Below are 26,999 nucleotides of genomic sequence, written 5' to 3'. Positions count from 1 at the left end.
CGGTCAATGGGGCGGCCCTACGATTTTCTTCAAAATCGGCATGGTGATACTACAGGCCCAGATGACCAATCTGGCTGAAGAAACCCCTATGGGCATTGAAATCTATGGGGTAAAAACGCCCTTGGAAAGTTTTACCCACGCATTTCTGGCAAGACTATCGCACGCATCCCCCAATAGGGTATCATATGAAAGCCCATGAAAACCCAAACAAAATGGTGGGGTAAAATTTACCCATTACCCCATCCAGGGTAAAGTTTACCCAAGATGAAAATTTTCGGTCAATGGGGCGGCCCCTACGATTTTCTTCAAAATCGGCATGGTGATACTACAGGCCGAGATGATCAATCTGGCTGAAGAAACCCCTATGGGCATTGAAATCTATGGGGTAAAAACGCCCTTGGAAAGTTTTACCCACGCATTTCTGGCAAGACTATCGCACGCATCCCCCCAATATGGGTATCATATGAAAGCCCATGAAAACCCAAACAAAATGGTGGGGTAAAATTTACCCATTACCCCATCCAGGGTAAAGTTACCCAAGATGAAAATTTTCGGTCAATGGGGCGGCCCCTACGATTTTCTTCAAAATCGGCATGGTGATACTACAGGCCCAGATGACCAATCTGGCTGAAGAAACCCCTATGGGCATTGAAATCTATGGGGTAAAAACGCCCTTGGAAAGTTTTACCCACGCATTTCTGGCAAGACTATCGCACGCATCCCCCCAATATGGGTATCATATGAAAGCCCATGAAAACCCAAACAAAATGGTGGGGTAAAATTTACCCATTACCCCATCCAGGGTAAAGTTTACCCAAGATGAAAATTTTCGGTCAATGGGGCGGCCCCTACGATTTTCTTCAAAATCGGCATGGTGATACTACAGGCCGAGATGATCAATCTGGCTGAAGAAACCCCTATGGGCATTGAAATCTATGGGGTAAAAACGCCCTTGGAAAGTTTTACCCACGCATTTCTGGCAAGACTATCGCACGCATCCCCCCAATATGGGTATCATATGAAAGCCCATGAAAACCCAAACAAAATGGTGGGGTAAAATTTACCCATTACCCCATCCAGGGTAAAGTTTACCCAAGATGAAAATTTTCGGTCAATGGGGCGGCCCCTACGATTTTCTTCAAAATCGGCATGGTGATACTACAGGCCCAGATGACCAATCTGGCTGAAGAAACCCCTATGGGCATTGAAATCTATGGGGTAAAAACGCCCTTGGAAAGTTTTACCCACGCATTTCTGGCAAGACTATCGCACGCATCCCCCCAATATGGGTATCATATGAAAGCCCATGAAAACCCAAACAAAATGGTGGGGTAAAATTTACCCATTACCCCATCCAGGGTAAAGTTTACCCAAGATGAAAATTTTCGGTCAATGGGGCGGCCCCTACGATTTTCTTCAAAATCGGCATGGTGATACTACAGGCCGAGATGACCAATCTGGCTGAAGAAACCCCTATGGGCATTGAAATCTATGGGGTAAAAACGCCCTTGGAAAGTTTTACCCACGCATTTCTGGCAAGACTATCGCACGCATCCCCCCAATATGGGTATCATATGAAAGCCCATGAAAACCCAAACAAAATGGTGGGGTAAAATTTACCCATTACCCATCCAGGGTAAAGTTTACCCAAGATGAAAATTTTCGGTCAATGGGGCGGCCCCTACGATTTTCTTCAAAATCGGCATGGTGATACTACAGGCCGAGATGATCAATCTGGCTGAAGAAACCCCTATGGGCATTGAAATCTATGGGGTAAAAACGCCCTTGGAAAGTTTACCCACGCATTTCTGGCAAGACTATCGCACGCATCCCCCCAATATGGGTATCATATGAAAGCCCATGAAAACCCAAACAAAATGGTGGGGTAAAATTTACCCATTACCCCATCCAGGGTAAAGTTTACCCAAGATGAAAATTTTCGGTCAATGGGGCGGCCCCTACGATTTTCTTCAAAATCGGCATGGTGATACTACAGGCCGAGATGATCAATCTGGCTGAAGAAACCCCTATGGGCATTGAAATCTATGGGTAAAAACGCCCTTGGAAAGTTTTACCCACGCATTTCTGGCAAGACTATCGCACGCATCCCCCCAATATGGGTATCATATGAAAGCCCATGAAAACCCAAACAAAATGGTGGGGTAAAATTTACCCATTACCCTATCCAGGGTAAAGTTTACCCAAGATGAAAATTTTCGGTCAATAGGGCGGCCCCTACGATTTTCTTCAAAATCGGCATGGTGATACTACAGGCCGAGATGATCAATCTGGCTGAAGAAACCCCTATGGGCATTGAAATCTATGGGGTAAAAACGCCCTTGGAAAGTTTTACCCACGCATTTCTGGCAAGACTATCGCACGCATCCCCCCAATATGGGTATCATATGAAAGCCCATGAAAACCCAAACAAAATTAGGTGGGTAAAATTTACCCATTACCCCATCCAGAGTAAAGTTTACACAAGATGAAAATTTTCGGTCAATGGGGCGGCCCCTACGATTTTCTTCAAAATCGGCATGGTGATACTACAGGCCCAGATGACCAATCTGGCTGAAGAAACCCCTATGGGCATTGAAATCTATGGGGTAAAAACGCCCTTGGAAAGTTTTACCCACGCATTTCTGGCAAGACTATCGCACGCATCCCCCCAATATGGGTATCATATGAAAGCCCATGAAAACCCAAACAAAATGGTGGGGTAAAATTTCCCCATTACCCCATCCAGGGTAAAGTTTACCCAAGATGAAAATTTTCGGCCAATGGGGCGGCCCCTACGATTTTCTTCAAAATCGGCATGGTGATACTACAGGCCCAGATGACCAATCTGGCTGAAGAAACCCCTATGGGCATTGAAATCTATGGGGTAAAAACGCCCTTGGAAAGTTTTACCCACGCATTTCTGGCAAGACTATCGCACGCATCCCCCCAATATGGGTATCATATGAAAGCCCATGAAAACCCAAACAAAATGGTGGGGTAAAATTTCCCCATTACCCCATCCAGGGTAAAGTTTACCCAAGATGAAAATTTTCGGTCAATGGGCTGGCCCCTACGATTTTCTTCAAAATCGGCATGGTGATACTACAGGCCCAGATGACCAATCTGGCTGAAGAAACCCCTATGGGCATTGAAATCTATGGGGTAAAAACGCCCTTGGAAAGTTTTACCCACGCATTTCTGGCAAGACTATCGCACGCATCCCCCCAATATGGGTATCATATGAAAGCCCATGAAAACCCAAACAAAATGGTGGGGTAAAATTTACCCATTACCCCATCCAGGGTAAAGTTTACCCAAGATGAAAATTTTCGGTCAATGGGGCGGCCCCTACGATTTTCTTCAAAATCGGCATGGTGATACTACAGGCCCAGATGACCAATCTGGCTGAAGAAACCCCTATGGGCATTGAAATCTATGGGGTAAAAACGCCCTTGGAAAGTTTTACCCACGCATTTCTGGCAAGACTATCGCACGCATCCCCCCAATATGGGTATCATATGAAAGCCCATGAAAACCCAAACAAAATGGTGGGGTAAAATTTACCCATTACTCCATCCAGGGTAAAGTTTACCCAAGATGAAAATTTTCGGTCAATGGGGCGGCCCCTACGCCAGATTGGTCATCTGGGCCTGTAGTATCACCATGCCGATTTTGAAGAAAATCGTAGGGGCCGCCCCATTGACCGAAAATTTTCATCTTGGGTAAACTTAACCCTGGATGGGGTAATGGGGAAATTTTACCCCACCATTTTGTTTGGGTTTTCATGGGCTTTCATATGATACCCATATTGGGGGGATGCGTGCGATAGTCTTGCCAGAAATGCGTGGGTAAAACTTTCCAAGGGCGTTTTTACCCCATAGATTTCAATGCCCATAGGGGTTTCTTCAGCCAGATTGGTCATCTGGGCCTGTAGTATCACCATGCCGATTTTGAAGAAAATCGTAGGGGCCGCCCCATTGACCGAAAATTTTCATCTTGTGTAAACTTTACTCTGGATGGGGTAATGGGTAAATTTTACCCCTTAATTTTGTTTGGGTTTTCATGGGCTTTCATATGATACCCATATTGGGGGGATGCGTGCGATAGTCTTGCCAGAAATGCGTGGGTAAAACTTTCCAAGGGCGTTTTTACCCCATAGATTTCAATGCCCATAGGGGTTTCTTCAGCCAGATTGGTCATCTGGGCCTGTAGTATCACCATGCCGATTTTGAAGAAAATCGTAGGGGCCGCCCTATTGACCGAAAATTTTCATCTTGGGTAAACTTTACCCTGGATAGGGTAATGGGTAAATTTTACCCCACCATTTTGTTTGGGTTTTCATGGGCTTTCATATGATACCCATATTGGGGGGATGCGTGCGATAGTCTTGCCAGAAATGCGTGGGTAAAACTTTCCAAGGGCGTTTTTACCCCATAGATTTCAATGTCCATAGGGGTTTCTTCAGCCAGATTGGTCATCTGGGCCTGTAGTATCACCATGCCGATTTTGAAGAAAATCGTAGGGGCCGCCCCATTGACCGAAAATTTTCATCTTGGGTAAACTTTACCCTGGATGGGGTAATGGGTAAATTTTACCCCACCATTTTGTTTGGGTTTTCATGGGCTTTCATATGATACCCATATTGGGGGGATGCGTGCGATAGTCTTGCCAGAAATGCGTGGGTAAAACTTTCCAAGGGCGTTTTTACCCCATAGATTTCAATGCCCATAGGGGTTTCTTCAGCCAGATTGGTCATCTGGGCCTGTAGCATCACCATGCCGATTTTGAAGAAAATCGTAGGGGCCGCCCCATTGACCGAAAATTTTCATCTTGGGTAAACTTTACCCTGGATGGGGTAATGGTGAAATTTTACCCCACCATTTTGTTTGGGTTTTCATGGGCTTTCATATGATACCCATATTGGGGGGATGCGTGCGATAGTCTTGCCAGAAATGCGTGGGTAAAACTTTCCAAGGGCGTTTTTACCCCATAGATTTCAATGCCCACAGGGGTTTCTTCAGCCAGATTGGTCATCTGGGCCTGTAGTATCACCATGCCGATTTTGAAGAAAATCGTAGGGGCCGCCCCATTGACCGAAAATTTTCATCTTGGGTAAACTTTACCCTGGATGGGGTAATGGGGAAATTTTTACCCCACCATGTTGTTTGGGTTTTCATGGGCTTTCATATGATACCCATATTGGGGGGATGCGTGCGATAGTCTTGCCAGAAATGCGTGGGTAAAACTTTCCAAGGGCGTTTTTACCCCATAGATTTCAATGCCCATAGAGGTTTCTTCAGCCAGATTGGTCATCTGGGCCTGTAGTATCACCATGCCGATTTTGAAGAAAATCGTAGGGGCCACCCCATTGGCCAAAAATTTTCATCTTGGGTAAACTTTACCCTGGATGGGGTAATGGCGAATTTTACCCCACCATTTTGTTTGGGTTTTCATGGGCTTTCATATGATACCCATATTGGGGGGATGCGTGCGATAGTCTTACCAGAAATGCGTGGGTAAAACTTTCCAAGGGCGTTTTTACCCCATAGATTTCAATGCCCATAGGGGTTTCTTCAGCCAGATTGGTCATCTGGGCCTGTAGTATCACCATGCCGATTTTGAAGAAAATCGTAGGGGCCGCCCCATTGACCGAAAATTTTCATCTTGTGTAAACTTTACCCTGGATGGGGTAATGGGTAAATTTTACCCCACCATTTTGTTTGGGTTTTCATGGGCTTTCATATGATACCCATATTGGGGGGATGCGTGCGATAGTCTTGCCAGAAATGCGTGGGTAAAACTTTCCAAGGGCGTTTTTACCCCATAGATTTCAATGCCCATAGGGGTTTCTTCAGCCAGATTGGTCATCTGGGCCTGTAGTATCACCATGCCGATTTTGAAGAAAATCGTAGGGGCCGCCCTATTGACCGAAAATTTTAATCTTGGGTTAACTTTACCCTGTATGGGGTAATGGGTAAATTTTACCCCACCATTTTGTTTGGGTTTTCATGGGCTTTCATATGATACCCATATTGGGGGGATGCGTGCGATAGTCTTGCCAGAAATGCGTGGGTAAAACTTTCCAAGGGCGTTTTTACCCCGTAGATTTCAATGCCCATAGGGGTTTCTTCAGCCAGATTGATCATCTCGGCCTGTAGTATCACCATGCCGATTTTGAAGAAAATCGTAGGGGCCGCCCCATTGGCCGAAAATTTTCATCTTGGAAAACTTTACCCTGGATGGGGTAATGGGGAAAATTTACCCCACCATTTTGTTTGGGTTTTCATGGGCTTTCATATGATACCCATATTGGGGGGATGCGTGCGATAGTCTTGCCAGAAATGCGTGGGTAAAACTTTCCAGGGGCGTTTTTACCTCATAGATTTCAATGCCCATAGGGGTTTCTTCAGCCAGATTGATCATCTCGGCCTGTAGTATCACCATGCCGATTTTGAAGAAAATCGTAGGGGCCGCCCCATTGGCCGAAAATTTTCATCTTGGGTAAACTTTACCCTGGATGGGGTAATGGGGAAATTTTACCCCACCATTTTGTTTGGGTTTTCATGGGCTTTCATATGATACCCATATTGGGGGGATGCGTGCGATAGTCTTGCCAGAAGTGCGTGGGTAAAACTTTCCAAGGGCGTTTTTACCCCATAGATTTAAATGCCCATAGGGGTTTCTTCAGCCAGATTGGTCATCTGGGCCTGTAGTATCACCATGCCGATTTTGAAGAAAATCGTAGGGGCCGCCCCATTGACCGAAAATTTTCATCTTGGGTAAACTTTACCCTGGATGGGGTAATGGGTAATTTTACCCCACCATTTTGTTTGGGTTTTCATGGGCTTTCATATGATACCCATATTGGGGGGATGCGTGCGATAGTCTTGCCAGAAATGCGTGGGTAAAACTTTCCAACGGCGTTTTTACCCCATAGATTTCAATGCCCATAGGGGTTTCTTCAGCCAGATTGGTCATCTGGGCCTGTAGTATCACCATGCCGATTTTGAAGAAAATCGTAGGGGCCGCCCCATTGACCGAAAATTTTCATCTTGGGTAAACTTTACCCTGGATGGGGTAATGGGGAAATTTTACCCCACCATTTTGTTTGGGTTTTCATGGGCTTTCATATGATACCCATATTGGGGGGATGCGTGCGATAGTCTTGCCAGAAATGCGTGGGTAAAACTTTCCAAGGGCGTTTTTACCCCATAGATTTCAATGCTCATAGGGGTTTCTTCAGCCAGATTGGTCATCTGGGCCTGTAGTATCACCATGCCGATTTTGAAGAAAATCGTAGGGGCCGCCCCATTGACCGAAAATTTTCATCTTGGGTAAACTTTACCCTGGATAGGGTAATGGGTAAATTTTACCCCACCATTTTGTTTGGGTTTTCATGGGCTTTCATATGATACCCATATTGGGGGGATGCGTGCGATAGTCTTGCCAGAAATGCGTGGGTAAAACTTTCCAAGGGCGTTTTTACCCCATAGATTTCAATGCCCATAGGGGTTTCTTCAGCCAGATTGGTCATCTGGGCCTGTAGTATCACCATGCCGATTTTGAAGAAAATCGTAGGGGCCGCCCCATTGACCGAAAATTTTCATATTGGGTAAACTTTACCCTGGATGGGGTAATGGGTAAATTTTACCCCACCATTTTGTTTGGGTTTTCATGGGCTTTCATATGATACCCATATTGGGGGGATGCGTGCGATAGTCTTGCCAGAAATGCGTGGGTAAAACTTTCCAAGGGCGTTTTTACCCCATAGATTTCAATGCCCATAGGGGTTTCTTCAGCCAGATTGGTCATCTGGGCCTGTAGCATCACCATGCCGATTTGGAAGAAAATCGTAGGGGCCGCCCCATTGACCGAAAATTTTCATCTTGGGTAAACTTTACCCTGGATGGGGTAATGGTGAAATTTTACCCCACCATTTTGTTTGGGTTTTCATGGGCTTTCATATGATACCCATATTGGGGGGATGCGTGCGATAGTCTTGCCAGAAATGCGTGGGTAAAACTTTCCAAGGGCGTTTTTACCCCATAGATTTCAATGCCCATAGGGGTTTCTTCAGCCAGATTGGTCATCTGGGCCTGTAGTATCACCATGCCGATTTTGAAGAAAATCGTAGGGGCCGCCCCATTGACCGAAAATTTTCATCTTGGGTAAACTTTACCCTGGATGGGGTAATGGGGAAATTTTTACCCCACCATGTTGTTTGGGTTTTCATGGGCTTTCATATGATACCCATATTGGGGGGATGCGTGCGATAGTCTTGCCAGAAATGCGTGGGTAAAACTTTCCAAGGGCGTTTTTACCCCATAGATTTCAATGCCCATAGAGGTTTCTTCAGCCAGATTGGTCATCTGGGCCTGTAGTATCACCATGCCGATTTTGAAGAAAATCGTAGGGGCCACCCCATTGGCCAAAAATTTTCATCTTGGGTAAACTTTACCCTGGATGGGGTAATGGCGAAATTTTACCCCACCATTTTGTTTGGGTTTTCATGGGCTTTCATATGATACCCATATTGGGGGGATGCGTGCGATAGTCTTACCAGAAATGCGTGGGTAAAACTTTCCAAGGGCGTTTTTACCCCATAGATTTCAATGCCCATAGGGGTTTCTTCAGCCAGATTGGTCATCTGGGCCTGTAGTATCACCATGCCGATTTTGAAGAAAATCGTAGGGGCCGCCCCATTGACCGAAAATTTTCATCTTGTGTAAACTTTACCCTGGATGGGGTAATGGGTAAATTTTACCCCACCATTTTGTTTGGGTTTTCATGGGCTTTCATATGATACCCATATTGGGGGGATGCGTGCGATAGTCTTGCCAGAAATGCGTGGGTAAAACTTTCCAAGGGCGTTTTTACCCCATAGATTTCAATGCCCATAGGGGTTTCTTCAGCCAGATTGGTCATCTGGGCCTGTAGTATCACCATGCCGATTTTGAAGAAAATCGTAGGGGCCGCCCTATTGACCGAAAATTTTAATCTTGGGTTAACTTTACCCTGGATGGGGTAATGGGTAAATTTTACCCCACCATTTTGTTTGGGTTTTCATGGGCTTTCATATGATACCCATATTGGGGGGATGCGTGCGATAGTCTTGCCAGAAATGCGTGGGTAAAACTTTCCAAGGGCGTTTTTACCCCGTAGATTTCAATGCCCATAGGGGTTTCTTCAGCCAGATTGATCATCTCGGCCTGTAGTATCACCATGCCGATTTTGAAGAAAATCGTAGGGGCCGCCCCATTGGCCGAAAATTTTCATCTTGGAAAAACTTTACCCTGGATGGGGTAATGGGGAAAATTTACCCCACCATTTTGTTTGGGTTTTCATGGGCTTTCATATGATACCCATATTGGGGGGATGCGTGCGATAGTCTTGCCAGAAATGCGTGGGTAAAACTTTCCAGGGGCGTTTTTACCTCATAGATTTCAATGCCCATAGGGGTTTCTTCAGCCAGATTGATCATCTCGGCCTGTAGTATCACCATGCCGATTTTAAAGAAAATCGTAGGGGCCGCCCCATTGGCCGAAAATTTTCATCTTGGGTAAACTTTACCCTGGATGGGGTAATGGGGAAATTTTACCCCACCATTTTGTTTGGGTTTTCATGGGCTTTCATATGATACCCATATTGGGGGGATGCGTGCGATAGTCTTGCCAGAAGTGCGTGGGTAAAACTTTCCAAGGGCGTTTTTACCCCATAGATTTCAATGCCCATAGGGGTTTCTTCAGCCAGATTGGTCATCTGGGCCTGTAGTATCACCATGCCGATTTTGAAGAAAATCGTAGGGGCCGCCCCATTGACCGAAAATTTTCATCTTGGGTAAACTTTACCCTGGATGGGGTAATGGGTAATTTTTACCCCACCATTTTGTTTGGGTTTTCATGGGCTTTCATATGATACCCATATTGGGGGGATGCGTGCGATAGTCTTGCCAGAAATGCGTGGGTAAAACTTTCCAAGGGCGTTTTTACCCCATAGATTTCAATGCCCATAGGGGTTTCTTCAGCCAGATTGGTCATCTGGGCCTGTAGTATCACCATGCCGATTTTGAAGAAAATCGTAGGGGCCGCCCCATTGACCGAAAATTTTCATCTTGGGTAAACTTTACCCTGGATGGGGTAATGGGGAAATTTTACCCCACCATTTTGTTTGGGTTTTCATGGGCTTTCATATGATACCCATATTGGGGGGATGCGTGCGATAGTCTTGCCAGAAATGCGTGGGTAAAACTTTCCAAGGGCGTTTTTACCCCATAGATTTCAATGCCCATAGGGGTTTCTTCAGCCAGATTGGTCATCTGGGCCTGTAGTATCACCATGCCGATTTTGAAGAAAATCGTAGGGGCCGCCCCATTGACCGAAAATTTTCATCTTGTGTAAACTTTACCCTGGATGGGGTAATGGGTAAATTTTACCCCACCATTTTGTTTGGGTTTTCATGGGCTTTCATATGATACCCATATTGGGGGGATGCGTGCGATAGTCTTGCCAGAAATGCGTGGGTAAAACTTTCCAAGGGCGTTTTTACCCCATAGATTTCAATGCCCATAGGGGTTTCTTCAGCCAGATTGGTCATCTGGGCCTGTAGTATCACCATGCCGATTTTGAAGAAAATCGTAGGGGCCGCCCTATTGACCGAAAATTTTAATCTTGGGTTAACTTTACCCTGGATGGGGTAATGGGTAAATTTTACCCCACCATTTTGTTTGGGTTTTCATGGGCTTTCATATGATACCCATATTGGGGGGATGCGTGCGATAGTCTTGCCAGAAATGCGTGGGTAAAACTTTCCAAGGGCGTTTTTACCCCGTAGATTTCAATGCCCATAGGGGTTTCTTCAGCCAGATTGATCATCTCGGCCTGTAGTATCACCATGCCGATTTTGAAGAAAATCGTAGGGGCCGCCCCATTGGCCGAAAATTTTCATCTTGGAAAAACTTTACCCTGGATGGGGTAATGGGGAAAATTTACCCCACCATTTTGTTTGGGTTTTCATGGGCTTTCATATGATACCCATATTGGGGGGATGCGTGCGATAGTCTTGCCAGAAATGCGTGGGTAAAACTTTCCAGGGGCGTTTTTACCTCATAGATTTCAATGCCCATAGGGGTTTCTTCAGCCAGATTGATCATCTCGGCCTGTAGTATCACCATGCCGATTTTGAAGAAAATCGTAGGGGCCGCCCCATTGGCCGAAAATTTTCATCTTGGGTAAACTTTACCCTGGATGGGGTAATGGGGAAATTTTACCCCACCATTTTGTTTGGGTTTTCATGGGCTTTCATATGATACCCATATTGGGGGGATGCGTGCGATAGTCTTGCCAGAAATGCGTGGGTAAAACTTTCCAAGGGCGTTTTTACCCCATAGATTTCAATGCCCATAGGGGTTTCTTCAGCCAGATTGGTCATCTGGGCCTGTAGTATCACCATGCCGATTTTGAAGAAAATCGTAGGGGCCGCCCCATTGACCGAAAATTTTCATCTTGGGTAAACTTTACCCTGGATGGGGTAATGGGTAATTTTTACCCCACCATTTTGTTTGGGTTTTCATGGGCTTTCATATGATACCCATATTGGGGGGATGCGTGCGATAGTCTTGCCAGAAATGCGTGGGTAAAACTTTCCAAGGGCGTTTTTACCCCATAGATTTCAATGCCCATAGGGGTTTCTTCAGCCAGATTGGTCATCTGGGCCTGTAGTATCACCATGCCGATTTTGAAGAAAATCGTAGGGGCCGCCCCATTGACCGAAAATTTTCATCTTGGGTAAACTTTACCCTGGATTGGGTAATGGGGAAATTTTACCCCACCGTTTTGTTTGGGTTTTCATGGGCTTTCATATGATACCCATATTGGGGGGATGCGTGCGATAGTCTTGCCAGAAATGCGTGGGTAAAACTTTCCAAGGGCGTTTTTACCCCATAGATTTCAATGCCCATAGGGGTTTCTTCAGCCAGATTGGTCATCTGGGCCTGTAGTATCACCATGCCGATTTTGAAGAAAATCGTAGGGGCCGCCCCATTGACCGAAAATTTTCATCTTGGGTAAACTTTACCCTGGATGGGGTAATGGGGAAATTTTACCCCACCATTTTGTTTGGGTTTTCATGGGCTTTCATATGATACCCATATTGGGGGGATGCGTGCGATAGTCTTGCCAGAAATGCGTGGGTAAAACTTTCCAAGGGCGTTTTTACCCCATAGATTTCAATGCCCATAGGGGTTTCTTCAGCCAGATTGGTCATCTGGGCCTGTAGTATCACCATGCCGATTTTGAAGAAAATCGTAGGGGCCGCCCCATTGACCGAAAATTTTCATCCTGGTTAAATCATGCTTTTGGTTAAATTGATCCGGTGTTTAACCATATCATTAGGTCTGGGGTGAAGAGATCTTTCAAATGGTGGTCTTATTTTTCAGTTTCGTCCAGCCGTTTAGGCGTAAAACGGTTTTTAGATTTTTCCCTAGATTTCTAGATTTTCCCCTAGATTTGGCAGCCCCAATCTGGGCTGGGCCGAATGTGGGCTGAATGTGGGCTAACTTCCGTTACATATCAACTGCTACGATTGCATTCATCCTTTTATTCAGGAACTTTCAAGCCGACGGAGACAAAATGTACCACCGTTCGATTCGAAAATATATGAATATGTAAGTTGTTCTGGACACAGTGACATTAAATGACCTCTGTACTCTAGAAAGGTCAGCTTGACGAGTTTGTCTGTTGCAGCAATTTTGTAAATAAGTAACTACTTGGCCGACCGTATATCAGCTGCTTTGGACCTTAAAATACATTTTTGGGTGATCAAGACCCACCAATCGATTCACAGTATGTGATCAAATCAGCTATTTCGAAAATAATAAACGCAGTGGCCTCCAGAGGTCACCTGAGCGTTTTCGCCTTTGGCAGCCATTTTATAAGTGATGAATTACTGGGACCATTGGACCATCCAGACAAAAAACAGCAGTCCTTTCAACGTAAGTATGCGATTTTGTCTAACATTCTAACTTAAGCATGGTGACTTCAGGCTCAGTCAGGTGACCTGGTGACCTGGCTCAGGTCTTGGGCCTTGGCTAAGGTTGTCAAATGCGAATGTCTGATTGCAAGCAGCAGAATTGCCAATATCAAACTGCTGCTATATTGACGAGCATGTTATACATGACCTTGCCGTGTTTGCGTTTCCGCGTTCTTTTCCTTCTGCAATACAAATAAGCGCGGGTGCGGGAGATGTCTCAGCCAGAATTTGAGCTGAACGTCGACAGTCTCATATCGAGACTCCTGGAAGGTTAGACCTTTTCACTCATAGTCTGCTGTAAAAATATGTTGAATTTGCAAAGGCATGCTTTATAGGTTGATCAAATTGAATCTTTTGTTTTGTAAGTGATGCGCCATTTTTGTAGAAAACAATGCTTTTTTTTAGAAATTTTGTCCGAATGGATGAATGGGTGGCTATGGGCCCAGGTGCCCTGCTAAGCAGTGCTTGTTGCAAATGATAACACGGACCCACCACCCCACCTTGCCCGCGCCCGGTTCACTGGTGATAATTTGGATCGAAAGTTTAGCGTGCCCCAGGTAGATGGCGGCACGGTCCTCCTGGGTCTAGCGTGGACCTCTCTCGCCAGTTGCCAGCTTGGATTATGTGTAGTAGCCATAGATGTCTGGAGGCTCAGAACTTTTCATTCATTCATCGTAAGGACTATGATTTATTGTCAAGCGCTTTCCATGTAACAAGCTATTGAGTCGAAATGCCCACCAATGAATTCAGGATGAGTTGTCTAATTAACCCTCGCCTTGGCAGGGCATTTTTCATAACGGCCTGGCAGGGTGGGTCGATGCGACCCCCCCTCTCGATTGTCTCCTATGTCACCTAGTAACACCAACCCCGCGTTCGATGTCTCCCGGACGATGAAGATTCTATGCCGTCCGGGCCCAAAATGCCGTTCGATGTCGCACGGACGGCAAAGATTCTACGTGACGTCACGTAGAATCTTTGCCGTCCGCGCAGAATCTTTTGAGCGTACTACGGTGGGCAGAGAGGCGATGATGGCGCGTATTTCAAAAGCGGCGCAGCAGCTGTTTGCAGAAGTTGTTGACATTTGTGCGCAGTTTCTATGGAAACGTAAACTTTAGCCTTTTTCGAAACTGACGCACATTGTGTAAGTGGCGCACAAAATGGCCGGTCTCGTCGTCCGATTATGTGCTTCATCGAACGCAAAATAGAATATTCTGCGTAGAATGTTCTTCGTCCGAGGAGACATCGAACGCGGCCCAAATTTGGTAGGTAGGTGGGCCCCCTGGAGTTCTCGCCCCTGTGCAAATTTGGTTGCTCTATGTCGATATTTAGGGTTTTTTGGGGGGTATAAATGTAAAAATTTCACTAAAAACAGGTCAAACGTTTTTTGCTTATAACTTTTGATCTAAATAAGCTAGAGAAAAAAAGCACCAGTGAACTCAGCACGTCAAGGCGCATCAAATGATATACTTTTTTGCTTGCTCAAGTGTACTTAAAGTTTTTCTTAATTTTTAAGTAAACTTTAATTAATTCATTATGTTCAAGTTAACCAAATTGCATCATATCGCATATCATTCGATTCGGCTGATCACCAGGAACACAATGACACCATTTTTTAAGCTCTAGCGTTATTTTGTGCCATGTTATTGGCAAAAACGTCATTTGACCTCAGTTGACCTCATTTGACCTGACCCATGGATAAGTACAGGGTGTCCCATAAGTTCGTTCTCACCTTTTGTTTGCATGTAAAACATAGTACATTGCGTTTTGATATGTTTATAACCCCTCAATGTGCTCCCCATTTCATAAGCAAACACATGAATACATGCTGCGACATGCCAACCGGCATGTTAGGCAGCATAGCAGGCTTGAAGTTAGCCCAGACTGACTTGGCATGCGCCGTGAGCTCCTCAATGCTGGAACATCGCTTCGCTTCGACGAGCCTCGATTTCAATATTCCCAACACATTTTTATGAAATTTGGATCCGATGAGTTGCCTGGGATGTGATCTTGCCACACACGCCTATCACAGTCTCCTGGCACTGCTTTTATGCTTTGCTTGACCCCTGCACTGATGCACTGTCTTGCTTGAAGATGGGCCTACGACCTCCCGGATGCCATTTTCTACTAAAAAAATGTGGTCATACTTGCGGTTCAAGTTAAGCTAGAAAGCTGAAACTCCTCCTAGATCTTCTTGGAGAAGCATTCTGCGTCCCAAGACTGTTTCTAGAGCTTCATTCGCAACGTGATCAGTGTCTGGACGCATATTACCCCACATTACCGTGACCCTGGCCTTTTGCATAGGAATAAAGCTGGATGACACAAAGGCCTTTTCCGTCGCCCATATGGGACCGTTTTGGGGTTTGGACGGGTGTTTTATCTCGAGCACGGACTAGGTAGTCCAGATGACCACATTGATGTCATCGACCCTCCAGTTTTTTAGCCTCAGGCATAACGAAACACATGTTTGGCCATTTTAAGACGTTTTTGACTGTTTTGAGCCCTCCGGTAAGTAGAGCTTAAGTCACCTTGAGTTAGGTACCCCGAAATGATACTCTTAGACAGCTGGTAATACATCCTGAAAAGCCTTTTTACCAACTTTCTAACGCTAAGACCTTTTTGACGGCCATTTTGGCGCCACACAGTTTTGGCCACATGGCTCACTCGTGAAAGCTGACAAAAAAAGAGCATAAACTTGCAGCGATTGACTCCCGACAAATCATCGGCGTCACTTGTTGACTGTGCGTCCAGTTAGCGACAGACATTGGCTACATACTGGATGGCCTCAATCACCCTCAACCGTCGTGAATGGCCCAGTGCGATCTAAATACCGAGACGTTCCCGTATCAGACACCTCTATGTTGCGGCGTAAGCCGTCTCCAAAGGAAGTGAACTCTCTGGCAAAAAATATTTTGTCTAGACGAATTAGTTACCGTGGAGCACATTCACAGTTGCCATGGCAACCCCAAAAGCTCAGTTACAAAATAAATTAAGCGTGGCTTTAAATAAGAGAGCCTCTTAAAGAAAAATTTAGGTGAGAAGGAACTTATGGGACACCCTGTACACCAAACAAAGAAGCACCAAGTGACCTGCTGTTAAATACTGTGGTTTCAAAGCACAAAAGTGATAGAACGAAGCAGATATCTCCAGTATTTTCCGAATTTAGTAATTTCCCATAGGCTTAACATTACGACGTAATGACCTCTAACTGACCTCAGGTCAGTGACATAAAAAACCTGAACTATATGTCATACAACTCGGTGAATTTAGCACATCCTGAAAGTTTGAAGGAAATCAGTCCAAAACTGTGAGTTGGACAGGTGCAAAAAGAAAATTGAAATTTGACCATGACCTTGTACCGGTTTTTCTGACCTGGTTACCTGACCCAAGGTCACCCGGACCTGAAATTTTCAGGCCATATGTAAAAAGGTTGCCCCATAGGCTGTGCCAAATTTGCGCCGCCGTTTTTACGCTATTTTCGAAAAACCTTAGGGGGGTCGCATCGACCCCCCCCCCCGCCCGGGCGAGGTTTAAATGCTGACCGGCAGCGTCCTTAAGTTGTATTTTGGCTTGGGCGTCAGAGGACAAACTTTCTCTAAAAAGCGGAATAAGAGTGGAAAATTGCCAGTCAGCTACGGGCCAAAAAGAGTTGAAAAGGGATCAGTGGCATATACGTATATACGAGTGTGATAAAATGTAGCATTTAAAACGAACATCCATATAAATGCTTTTTTCGGTAAAAATTGGAGTGGAAAATTGCTCTTAAAATATACGAATTACAGTGCAAATTGATTTTTATTTGGATGTCATTTCCCACCCAAATCAGCACATTTTGGGACACTGTCAGCTGAGTCGCTCTCTGCCGCCGTCCCGTCTGTTTACAGTGCGAGGATGTCGACCCGGGAAGTCTGTCCAAATGTCCGAGATGGAGGTTCGTGGTCTCTGTCTCAAGTCCCGAGAAATCTTCCTTCAGCAGCCGATTCTTCTCGAGCTGGAAGCTCCGCTGAAGATATGTGGTAAGTACACCACAGAACATTAAATGGGAAATGGCTTTACTAGAATTGTAAATTGATATCTCATTGCAATTTAGCGTGATGAATAGACTCACCCAAGGCTTAACTTCTCAAAATTACTTGTTTGCCTTTCAACGATAAACCATTAACCATCTACAAACTTCAGCTGCGTTTGTGCAGCTCGGGACTATCTCTTCTCTTCTTTCAAGTGACGTACGCAATCAGTGCACGGACCTGTTACAGTTCTAGCCTGACCCCCCCCCCCCTCTCATCTGCTGTAATTATTCTGACCTCTCCCCTCCCCGCGCAGGCGACATCCACGGCCAGTACACGGACCTCCTGCGACTGTTTGAGTACGGCGGCTTCCCACCGGAGGCGAACTACCTCTTCCTGGGAGACTACGTCGACCGAGGGAAGCAGTCGCTAGAAACCATCTGCCTCTTGCTGGCCTACAAGATCAAATACCCCGAGAACTTCTTCCTTCTGCGCGGAAACCACGAGTGCGCCAGCATCAACAGAATATACGGCTTCTACGATGAATGTAAGGGACTTTTTATTACTTCTCTGTTTGGTGCTTTGTTATGTCATTTGTTGGTTTTAGGATAATACCTATGTAATTCAGATTGAAACGAGGTGGGCACGTCAGTGCGGAACTGTTTCAGATTCAGACTGCTAAGTCCTCTGATATGTATGTGGCAGTATTCTAACAATCTGTTCTCTCACAACCCAGGCAAGCGGCGATACAACATCAAACTGTGGAAGACGTTCACCGACTGTTTTAACTGTCTGCCGATCGCGGCCATCATCGACGAGAAGATCTTCTGCTGCCACGGCGGCCTGTCGCCCGACCTGCAGAACATGGAGCAGATCCGGCGCATTATGAGGCCCACCGACGTGCCCGACACAGGTCAGTTGGAGGGGCGACCGACAATTACCAATAAATAGTAGGTGCCGACCCACTGACCTGCCTGACACAGGTCATGGGGAGGGGCCACCGACAGTTTATCAACAGATCGTACCGAAAGATGCTAAAATATCCTAGTCACTTTGCTAAGTTTGATAATCGATGTAGCCTTTATGATTCATTGTTTTTGCATCGTAGAAGAGATGTCATCATTGAAATGGAATGAGAACTGAGTGAATGAAATCAGTGAGTGAACATTTTTCCCTTTTAGTTGGACAAAGTGTGTGCAGCTGCTCAGCCCTACCCATCCCGTCCCTGTACCCACAAAGTTGCTGTAGATCGCCCAGCCATGGATGAGATGGAAATTAGCTCAGGGATCCGCGACATTGGGATCAGGCCTGCCATCTAGCGAGAGAATTGTCGTAAGCTAGCGGAAAGCTAGGTGGCAGGCCTGAGCTCAATGTCGCCAAAAACTGTCAATACACCAACCCAATATCTCATCAATGGCCCAGCCTTACCCATCCCGTCCTTGCCTGCTCTCAATCTTACCCCTTGTCTGTTCCCACAGGTCTGCTGTGCGACCTGCTGTGGTCAGACCCCGACAAGGACGTCCAGGGCTGGGGCGAAAACGACAGAGGGGTGTCGTTCACGTTCGGCGCAGACGTGGTCTCCAAGTTTCTGAACCGACACGACCTGGATCTCATCTGTCGCGCCCACCAGGTCCGTCGAGCCGCATCCGGACTAAAGGCAAAGTCATTAGCCGCAAACAGCTTCAATCAAAGTCGCTCGGATGGGCTATGATTTTAGGACATTTCACATGCTTTTCACGCACAAATACAATGCGGCTGCAGGAAAAGCTATCGGTTTATGGAAAAGAGATAAATAAAGCTCATAGTACACAATCCATTGACTAGCTTCCTTTCATTTATAAATTCATGTTTTTGAAGATATTTGTAAGGTGTGTGCCGTTTGCGACCTTGTTTATTTTCATTATTTTATTTGCATCATCTGCACAGGACGTTTTTACGTGATGTTACCGTCTTGCCTATCGCCCTCGCTGGCCTCAGGTGGTGGAGGACGGGTACGAGTTTTTCGCCAAGCGGCAGTTGGTGACGCTCTTCTCGGCGCCCAACTACTGCGGCGAGTTCGACAACGCCGGCGGCATGATGTCCGTCGACGAGACGCTCATGTGCTCCTTCCAGGTGCGCAGTCGAACAGGGTTTAGCTCTGTACATGTTATTCTGGCACAGCTTTGGTTGAAAAGTGTGCTAGGATTAATGACTTGCAAATGAAAACTGTATATTCAGAATCACTTCATTGAATGAACTACATGAGGTTGTAAAATGGAGTAGACTATGGAGAATAGAATGGAGTAGACTGCTATAGTTAAACAATGATACCTCGCAATGTATCTGTACCTGCCTAGTTATGGTTGTAGAATTGTGTCAATAGCACCTTTGACTGATAGTATCTTGTTTTGCTCGCCAGATTCTGAAGCCGTCTGAAAAGAAGACGCTGTACCAGTACGCTGGAATGGCGAACGCCACTCCTCCGAAGCAGGCCCCGAAGCGAAAATAGTGCAGGTGGCGGCAGCTGCGCGGTGGCGCTGTGTCTGCCCACCGTGGACCGCCCCTGCCGTGGACGTACCAACGGTAAGGGCGGCCACAGGGCACCGGCTACAGAGGTGACGACACTGCTCACATACTGCGCGCGCAGAGGAGGAACCGTTTGACAGCGTGCTGTGGAAGGCACGCGGGCGCGCAGCCAGTGTGGTGGAACTGGTCAGCAGGTGTCTCGACCGTGGCCCCGCGTGCGTGCGTGTTTGCTGGCGTTATTTTGATTGGCTTCTTGCTTGAGTCCAGGCGCAATCAGAGCGCGTTCAGAGATTTATTAGCATCATCATCACTAGCGGAAGGAGACGGCGGGGCGAGCGGGTGCTCGGCAGATCGCTTCCGTCGCCGCTTGGGTCGCCGGCCCAACGTCATGATCATCAGAGCTTTAGCAGGACGCCCAGTCAAGGACTCGTCGGATGTGGCCGAGTTTCGCGGGGCGGGAGCGGGTCGGTCTCGCCTCCGCCCTGGTGATTGCTGCCGACTCAGAAGGGCGGCACGTCGATTATACCGTGTTCAGTCCTGACCTGTGCTTAGTGAACGGCATGTGTGTATCCGCGGCATGCGAATAAATATATAATATGAAGCGAAGACTGTCCCTTAACCTATGCTCTACTGGCACTCATTGCAAAATTTCGATCAGCGCTCAGAGATTTTTTCCAACTCGGCTCCCAGACATAACAGTCAAATGTGACAAGTGGTGTTGGGATGGTGGTTAAAAATGATAACGAAGTTATTTCATTTTACATCCAGTAACTTTTTTGGAAAGTACCCATTTTGAGTCTGGTCAAATTCTTAAGTCTGTTTTTTTTTTGCAAATAATCGCTCGCAAACGAACAGAACTATATTAGGGAGAGGATTCATCTATTATCCTTTCATGACAAGTGCGGGGTGTTCTACTTTACACCAACGCCATTTGTCCCCAGAATTCAAAACGGAGATAGCCACGTTTCACGTAAACGGTGCTCTCTTGAAATGTTCATTGATGCGCTCGTGCGTTTATTTTATTTTATTTTATTTTGGTAACATTCCACGGTTTCTATCTCCGAATAGCGTTAAAATATATAAAAGGTGCTTTCATGGGAAGCATCTTTAATTTTTTCGCAAGGTTGAGGTCATGACCCAACCCGAAAGGTCATGTGATCAATCAGTCGATTGATATTCACAAAATGAACAAATTGATATGATGGTGATAGCCCTCGATTTTCGTAAATAGCTCGCGTAAAAAGGCACTGATAGTGAAGGAACTTTCAGCCCCCCCCCCCCTTACCGTATTAATAAGTATAAATATATCCCAGAAATGTCATGGCCCTGACTCAAATGGCCTTTGACCTGTGACCTCTTTATCAATATCATGTCAGGCCAGAACAGTGGTTTGACGAATGTCAGCACCCATTTTATAATTATTTGCCTTTTTTGTCATTAAAAGTGTCAATATGTGAAGTACTTGTTCATGGACTGAGATGGCTGTGATTTGTGAATGTCACATTAACCCGGCAGGCGGTGGGCCTACCAGCCACCTTCCGCGCGGTGGGGGGGGGCATTTTTGCCCCCCCCCTCGTATCTCCGAAACTACTGGACGGATCCGGAAAATTCAAACGGCGTTCGATAGCCCTGTCAAATTTGTCGAATGAAACCAAATTTCATTGACCTCGGGGTCACCGATGACGTCACAGGTCAGGTCAAAGATAAAATGTTTCACCGTTCACGGGGCTTCTAGGGAAAGTGCTATAACACCGAGTAAAACGCATTTTCTCGAAAATCAGCGATAAGGCGTCAGTTGTCTAGTACATATGTTGCTATTAGAGGTCACTGGTCATACCAGGTCAGGTCACAGGTCAGGTCACCAAAGGTCACCAAGGGTCACCACATGAACCCAACTTTACTAAGGTTGTGCGATGCATGTTTTATGGCCAGTTTTTCGTTTCCAACTCAATGGTATTGGTTATAAGACCATAGGTACGGTTTAGGTCACTTTCTGGTGGAGGTCAGGTCAAGGTCAGGTCAAAAAAGGTCAAATTTCAAAGTTGATATTTTTGCATAAAATGGGTATCGATTCGATGCAGCTCGTCACGGGGAGTCTAATGGTGGTCTTCGTTTTGCGCTACGAGGTCTAGAATTGCTAAAAATTGAGTTTGAAAATTTGACGTAATCAATTTTGAAGTTTTTTCGCTATAACTTGGCCAAAAAAAGAGGTATTGATCTCAAATTTGGTATGTTGATAGAAGGCGGTAGGGACTATCACATATTTTCCGGTTTTTTCGAAATTCAAAAACTTTTTGGATTTTTCGGCTATTATTTTCAAAAAATCTATGTTTTGATTTTTGGGGGTCAAAATCCAAAAAAATCGAAAAACCGAAATAACAGTTTTGTCGCCCTCTAGATTCCACACCTTTTATGTCTGAATCATTTTTCTGTATCTGTAAAGCTGTAGGCCTGACAGCTCTTCCCGCGAAACCTTTGTTTGGGTCGAAAATTGCAAAAATGACGTCACTCTGACGTCATTAGCCGCCTACCTATCATAGCCTTTGGAAAAATTTTTGGTCACCATGTGCGCTAGCTACTCCCGGGAGGGTACTGAAAGTTTGGTGACGATCGGCGCAGCGGTTCTCGAGATATATCGAAAAAACTAAAGGGGGGGGGGCAAAAAAATGCCCCCCCCCCCACCGCCTGGAAGGTTAAGGTCAGGTCAAGGCCATTGACCCTTGATGACCTTCATTGACTTTTTGTGTTTCATAACTTTCAGGTCATTTTTTTAGCCGATGACGTACTATTGGGCGCAAAATCCGCGCTCATACAGGGTCCGAGGCGGGGCAGGCCTGGTGTGTCAGAGAGTGTACCGATTAGTGTAATGCGGAACATTATCCTTTGAGGGTCACGCGATGACATGACCTGGCTGTTTCTGTTCCGAGTGGGGAGGAAAGCCGGGGAAGGAGAGCCATTCAGTATGCAGCCGCAGCCCGCGTGGAGTGTGTGCGGCTAGACGTGAGCGCGATGGCACACCTCAGTGATTTTGACAAGGGAAGGCTCGTCTTGCTTTTTGATCGAGGTCACTCTGTCAAGCAGGCGGCAGAGGTGTTGCTCTGACAACTGCCAGACGGTGGATGCACCGTTGTGAGCAGGAAGGGGAAAGTGGTTCAAGTGGAAAGTGTGATCAAAGAGCTTCAAACAAACCCAAAACTTCGCTTTGAATCCCGAGAAATAATCCCAATATACACACTGCCGCACCAACTCCACGCAGGCTGCGACCGCATGAATCGCTCACCGTCCCCGGCTTCCCTCCCCACTCGGTACGGAAACAGTGACCAACTCCCTGTGTGCACCCGCCGGCTTTGAGCAATTATCGGCCTTCCGTGCGGCGGCTGGCCCAAGCTCACCAGACAGCAGCCGACTAAATGGGATACTGTTCCGCATCACACTAGTCGGTACACTCTCTGATACACCAGGCCTGCCCCGCTTCGGTCGCGGTATGAGCGCGGATTCTGCGCTCAATAGTACTTATTTACTATTTAGCATTCGTCCTGGCAGTTGGCACTGAATTAGTTTTTGAGCTGATGTCGCAACATCCGGTGGATCTATCAGCGAATAAAACTGCTTAACCCGCGCCGTGCTGGGGGGAGTGTTTTTATGCCCCCCCCCCCCATTAGGTTTTTCGCGAATATCTCAAAAACGAATTTCAGACCCGGATCATTCAAGATCTGGTCACCAAGTAACGTTAAGTGACGTTACCTCAGAAAAAGATTAATTTTTGCTATAACTAGCTACACCGATTGAACGATCGCTTTGAAGCTTTCAGCGATTGATAAGAATAACAATATGCATAAAATGTATATCTCGGGATTTCGATAGCTGTGACCTAAGGTCAGGCCAACTTTGGGACCTCTCCGTTATAAGTCAATGGGAGAAAATTGACCTCTGGAGGCCAAACCGTTGCCCTGAGGTCAAATCTGAGGGCATAATCCAGACAGAGCGTAAAAGGACTATCGAATGCGCTTTTTCGCGACGCTGTAGCTCTATTGGTTCCCGAGCTAGGTGCCGGGTTTTCGAAAATTGTTGAAATAGGCAAAATTTGATCTATGATGATGACCTTTGGCGACCTGACCTTTGACTTGACCCAAAAAATGACCAATGTATTTTCTTCATTATTTTGACACTCTTTCGATTGCCGCTTACCGCGTGTCGCTATGTGGCCCAGGAGCCTAGTTAGACCCCCCAGCCCCAGCACGGCACGGAAAACTCGGGCTACCAGCACGGCGCGAGTTAATAGTTAACAGTAGGGACTCTGATCCTAGGGACTCTGATATCCTTTTTGATGACACGATGTTACTTAGTAGGGCGTTTATTTGACCAGACGTTAACCAGAATCAGCTCAGCGACCAGTGAGCCGACACGTAGGCCGGTGGACCAGAAAAGAAAGGACGTTCAGACAGTAGTTCAGACATGGACAATGGACATACAGCCAAATATTGACCAAGACTGTGACAAGCCGACTAGCCAGAGTCTAGACGGACGGGTAGGAGGCCTGGGTGGCGATGCCGCACTGGTTGCTGCCGTCGCGGGTCATCTTGATGTAGCCGCTGTCGCCCCAGCCGGTGCCCCACGAGTTCTTGACGAGCCAGTAGCCGTCACCGTAGCCGACCGCCAGCACGCCGTGGTCGAGCAGGTAGTGGAAGCAGCGCGACTCGTTGTAGATGCCGCCCGAGTAGAACTGGAACGAGATGTGCGAGGCGTCGATGGCCACGGCCACGGGGCCGACGTTGGCGACGGCGTCGGCCAGCGCGTCCTCGTCGCTGCTGGCGACGTCCGTGTATCCGGCCACGGTGGAGGCGTACGGCGGCGACGCCTTGCATGTGCCATCGGTGGCCGTGTACGGGTAGGAAGCCTCCGTCTGGATGCCGCCGTTATCCTTGATGTACCTGAAGGGGACAGCATTCAGAGTAAAACACGGGGATTCTGCTGACTTCAGGGAACTTACTTGTAACGATTTACTAATTGTGGAATCAAGACATTGGATTCCTCTGACTACCAGCCATGGCGTGCGTAAGAAGAATGCTTTGTTTTACTCGTAAAAATATTGCGATACGATTTGGATTCAATGGTTCCAACAATAGATGGTATGTACCTGTAATGAGGCCCACATTCCTTTCTAAAAAATAGTGATGATGAATGGACTTCATCATCGAGGCATGCACTTTTTATTGTACAAGTTGATCAAAAATGTGTCGACCAAAATGCCATATTGTGTTCTCTTTTACAACTTCAATAATTACACAGCCAAAGTTGTACTTCTCCAATAGATAATCGGCCGTAAGAACTCACTCGAAGGCCTGGTCCATCCAGCCGCCGTTGCAGCCCTGGTTGCCGTAGGCCCACGAGCAGTCGACCACCTGCTGCTCGCTCACCGAGGTCAGCGTGTTGCCGGCCAGGGCCCAGGCACCCTCCAGGGCACCGGTGGCAGAGAACGACCAGCACGAGCCGCACTGGCCCTGGTCCTTGACAGGGGTCACGGCACCGTACTGACGCCAGTCCTGGCTGCTCGGCAGAGCCTTGCCGGTCACCTGGTGGGTCTTGTGGGGAGTGGTGCTGCCCATCTTGAGGCCCTTGTACTGGCGGCTCCACTCCTCGGTGGTCAGGTCGGCGAACTTGTTGAGCGCCACGGTGAAGGTGTGCTTGCCCTCGGCGTGCTCCTTCATGTGCTGCTCGATGTAGGCCTTGTTGTCGGCGTACACCTGCGAGGCGAAACAACTCGTCAGCGCGGTGTGTATGTAAGGGAACAACGCGAGTACTCTTCGGGAGAACCAACAATGGGCTTCATGGCACCGCTATGTGTGCATTGACACTCGGTGTAGATTCTATACGCGTAGCTAGTTAAAAATGAAGCAGCTACCTACAGGTATGTTTGGTTCTTAGTGCTGTTGTAACAACAGATTTTTAGACAGTGGCGATTTGAAAGCTCTCATTTTGCGATGTTATAAAGAATAATATTGGCTCATTTTGCGATGTTATAAAGAATCCAATTTCCACACATTTGTATGTAATACCAGATGTTCGCAGACTAACCGTTACCGCTAACGTCGGATGCTTACCTTCATCCTGTAGAACTCCTCGATGGGGTTGGCGTAGGACTTGGCATGCTTCAGCTTGAAGTTGTTCCACTCGGACTGCTCCACGAAGGACGAGGCGGCTCCAACGAGCAGCACGAGCACGGCGGCGCGCATGGTGGACGACTGGAAAAATGGCCAGATTTCTAGCTGAGCCGCCCATAACAGTAGGTAGGTACATGTCATTTGGTATTTTAGTTAGCTACTGGGATGCTTGGATTCAGGTTGGCAGAAAACCTTGAAATTGAAATTGAAGAACGTCCCAAAACGTTTCCATTTGAAACCATGATTTTCATGTCACGACCAATAAGCCTATTCAGATGTTTCCCAAAGCAGCTTGTGCTTACCCTCTTTACTCGTTAAAATGAAGTCAACTTTCTGCCCGTCTATCAAAACACGAGCGAACAAAACGATTTGAGATCCAACGATTGAAAACAACTCATCCTAATTCGAGGTGATTACAGACCGCTTTGCTTGCAGCGCAAAGCAAGGCCTCTGACGGTCGTAACAACATACCAGAAACTCTGGCTGGACTGGTTGGATGATGTTTCAAGTAGCTCGAACTTACCTGGGATGACCTGGTAGACGGACAAGTGACGAACCCGATTTTCTGCCGACCGTTTTATACTGTAGAAGACGTCTAGCGACACGGGGGCCAGGCATGACTGTGAAGTTCTTATCGCCTGGGTCGGCGTCAGCTGCGTCCCTTGGGCGACGGAAACATCACGAGCTAGGGAGTGGACGCCGAAGAGTGTCGACTCATGGAGTAACTGCAGCTTTGCTGTGAGACTATTTTTGACTTTTCTGAACGTCGCATTGTCGATACTTATAGTAACCGGTATATTTGTCATGGACTTGTACTGCACGTTTGTCAATCGCTCATCCTCTTCCTTTCTTATCTTATCATCTTCCTCTAAATAAATAAGCACGCTTCAGATTAAAGGAAAAGGATTCAAAATGGTAATTTATAGGTGGGGCATTCCACGATAGATCGTACCAGGCCCGTCACCCTCATCTCTCAGATTTTAATGAAAATCCGTCCTAGGGGTAATCATAGGCCCCAAAGACGCCTGGCAAAATATCAGACTTCTCAGATCAAAACTTTTTGAGTTATATTGCATTACATTTTTTTTAACTTCGGTTTGTAACGGTGAGTTTGATGGCCTATAACTCAAGAACGGGTTAAGCTACCAACAAACAGTAGACAACACTAAACTTGCGATGAATCAAAAATTAATATTACCATTTGAAAATTTCAAAGAAAAATTTTCATTGTTGAGCAAAAACCTTAATCTTTTTTCATTTGCCTCTAATGACCTTTGGGACCAAAATTTTTCAAATTTTTATT

At 46.5% G+C, this 26,999-nt stretch overlaps 2 protein-coding genes across 4 annotated transcripts; one reads left to right on the top strand and one right to left on the bottom strand.

Annotated features, from left to right (window-relative positions):
• The first annotated feature begins 12,589 nt into the window (after positions 1 to 12,589).
• On the top strand, positions 12,590 to 20,136 carry LOC122376211 (serine/threonine-protein phosphatase PP1-beta catalytic subunit-like). 2 transcript variants are annotated; one of them, XM_043355991.1, is made up of 8 exons: positions 12,590 to 12,661; positions 12,921 to 12,988; positions 16,908 to 17,039; positions 17,347 to 17,577; positions 17,767 to 17,943; positions 18,509 to 18,660; positions 19,008 to 19,142; positions 19,429 to 20,136. In XM_043355991.1, exons 1-8 carry the CDS (start codon positions 12,627 to 12,629, stop codon positions 19,516 to 19,518), a joined length of 1,020 nt encoding a protein of 339 aa, XP_043211926.1. In that variant the 5' UTR covers positions 12,590 to 12,626; the 3' UTR covers positions 19,519 to 20,136. The 2 variants fall into 2 exon arrangements, with proteins under 2 accessions (XP_043211926.1, XP_043211927.1); XM_043355992.1 differs by lacking the exons at positions 12,590 to 12,661; positions 12,921 to 12,988 and adding an exon at positions 13,171 to 13,296.
• Positions 20,137 to 23,876: 3,740 nt separating this feature from the next.
• Positions 23,877 to 26,321, bottom strand: LOC122376210 (procathepsin L-like). 2 transcript variants are annotated; one of them, XM_043355989.1, is made up of 4 exons: positions 26,220 to 26,321; positions 25,637 to 25,777; positions 24,870 to 25,279; positions 23,877 to 24,466 (listed from the first exon to the last, which is right to left on the bottom strand). In XM_043355989.1, exons 2-4 carry the CDS (start codon positions 25,766 to 25,768, stop codon positions 24,052 to 24,054), a joined length of 957 nt encoding a protein of 318 aa, XP_043211924.1. In that variant the 5' UTR covers positions 25,769 to 25,777; positions 26,220 to 26,321; the 3' UTR covers positions 23,877 to 24,051. The 2 variants fall into 2 exon arrangements, with proteins under 2 accessions (XP_043211924.1, XP_043211923.1); XM_043355988.1 differs by having other exon boundaries at positions 26,168 to 26,244.
• Between the last annotated feature and the right edge of the window lie 678 nt (positions 26,322 to 26,999).

The sequence above is a fragment of the Amphibalanus amphitrite genome, unplaced genomic scaffold (assembly GCF_019059575.1).
Source record: "Amphibalanus amphitrite isolate SeventyFive unplaced genomic scaffold, NRLGWU_Aamphi_draft 002053F_arrow, whole genome shotgun sequence".
NCBI classification, from domain to species: domain Eukaryota; kingdom Metazoa; phylum Arthropoda; class Thecostraca; order Balanomorpha; family Balanidae; genus Amphibalanus; species Amphibalanus amphitrite.
The sequence above is the reverse complement of the archived record's forward strand: the minus strand, read 5'-3'. Positions and strand labels throughout refer to the sequence as shown.

Bases quoted from the DNA above. Each gene is read 5' to 3' on its own strand.
- LOC122376211 (XM_043355991.1), top strand. From the start codon at position 12,627: ATGTACCACCGTTCGATTCGAAAATATATGAATAT. The intron at 12,989-16,907 runs GTAAGTATGCGA...GTCTGTTTACAG, and splicing joins AAAACAGCAGTCCTTTCAAC to TGCGAGGATGTCGACCCGGG. The intron at 17,040-17,346 runs GTAAGTACACCA...CTCCCCGCGCAG, and splicing joins AGCTCCGCTGAAGATATGTG to GCGACATCCACGGCCAGTAC.
- LOC122376210 (XM_043355989.1), bottom strand. From the start codon at position 25,768: ATGCGCGCCGCCGTGCTCGTGCTGCTCGTTGGAGCCGCCTCGTCCTTC. The intron at 25,280-25,636 runs GTAAGCATCCGA...TTCGCCTCGCAG, and splicing joins AGGAGTTCTACAGGATGAAG to GTGTACGCCGACAACAAGGC. The intron at 24,467-24,869 runs GTGAGTTCTTAC...TGTCCCCTTCAG, and splicing joins TGGATGGACCAGGCCTTCGA to GTACATCAAGGATAACGGCG.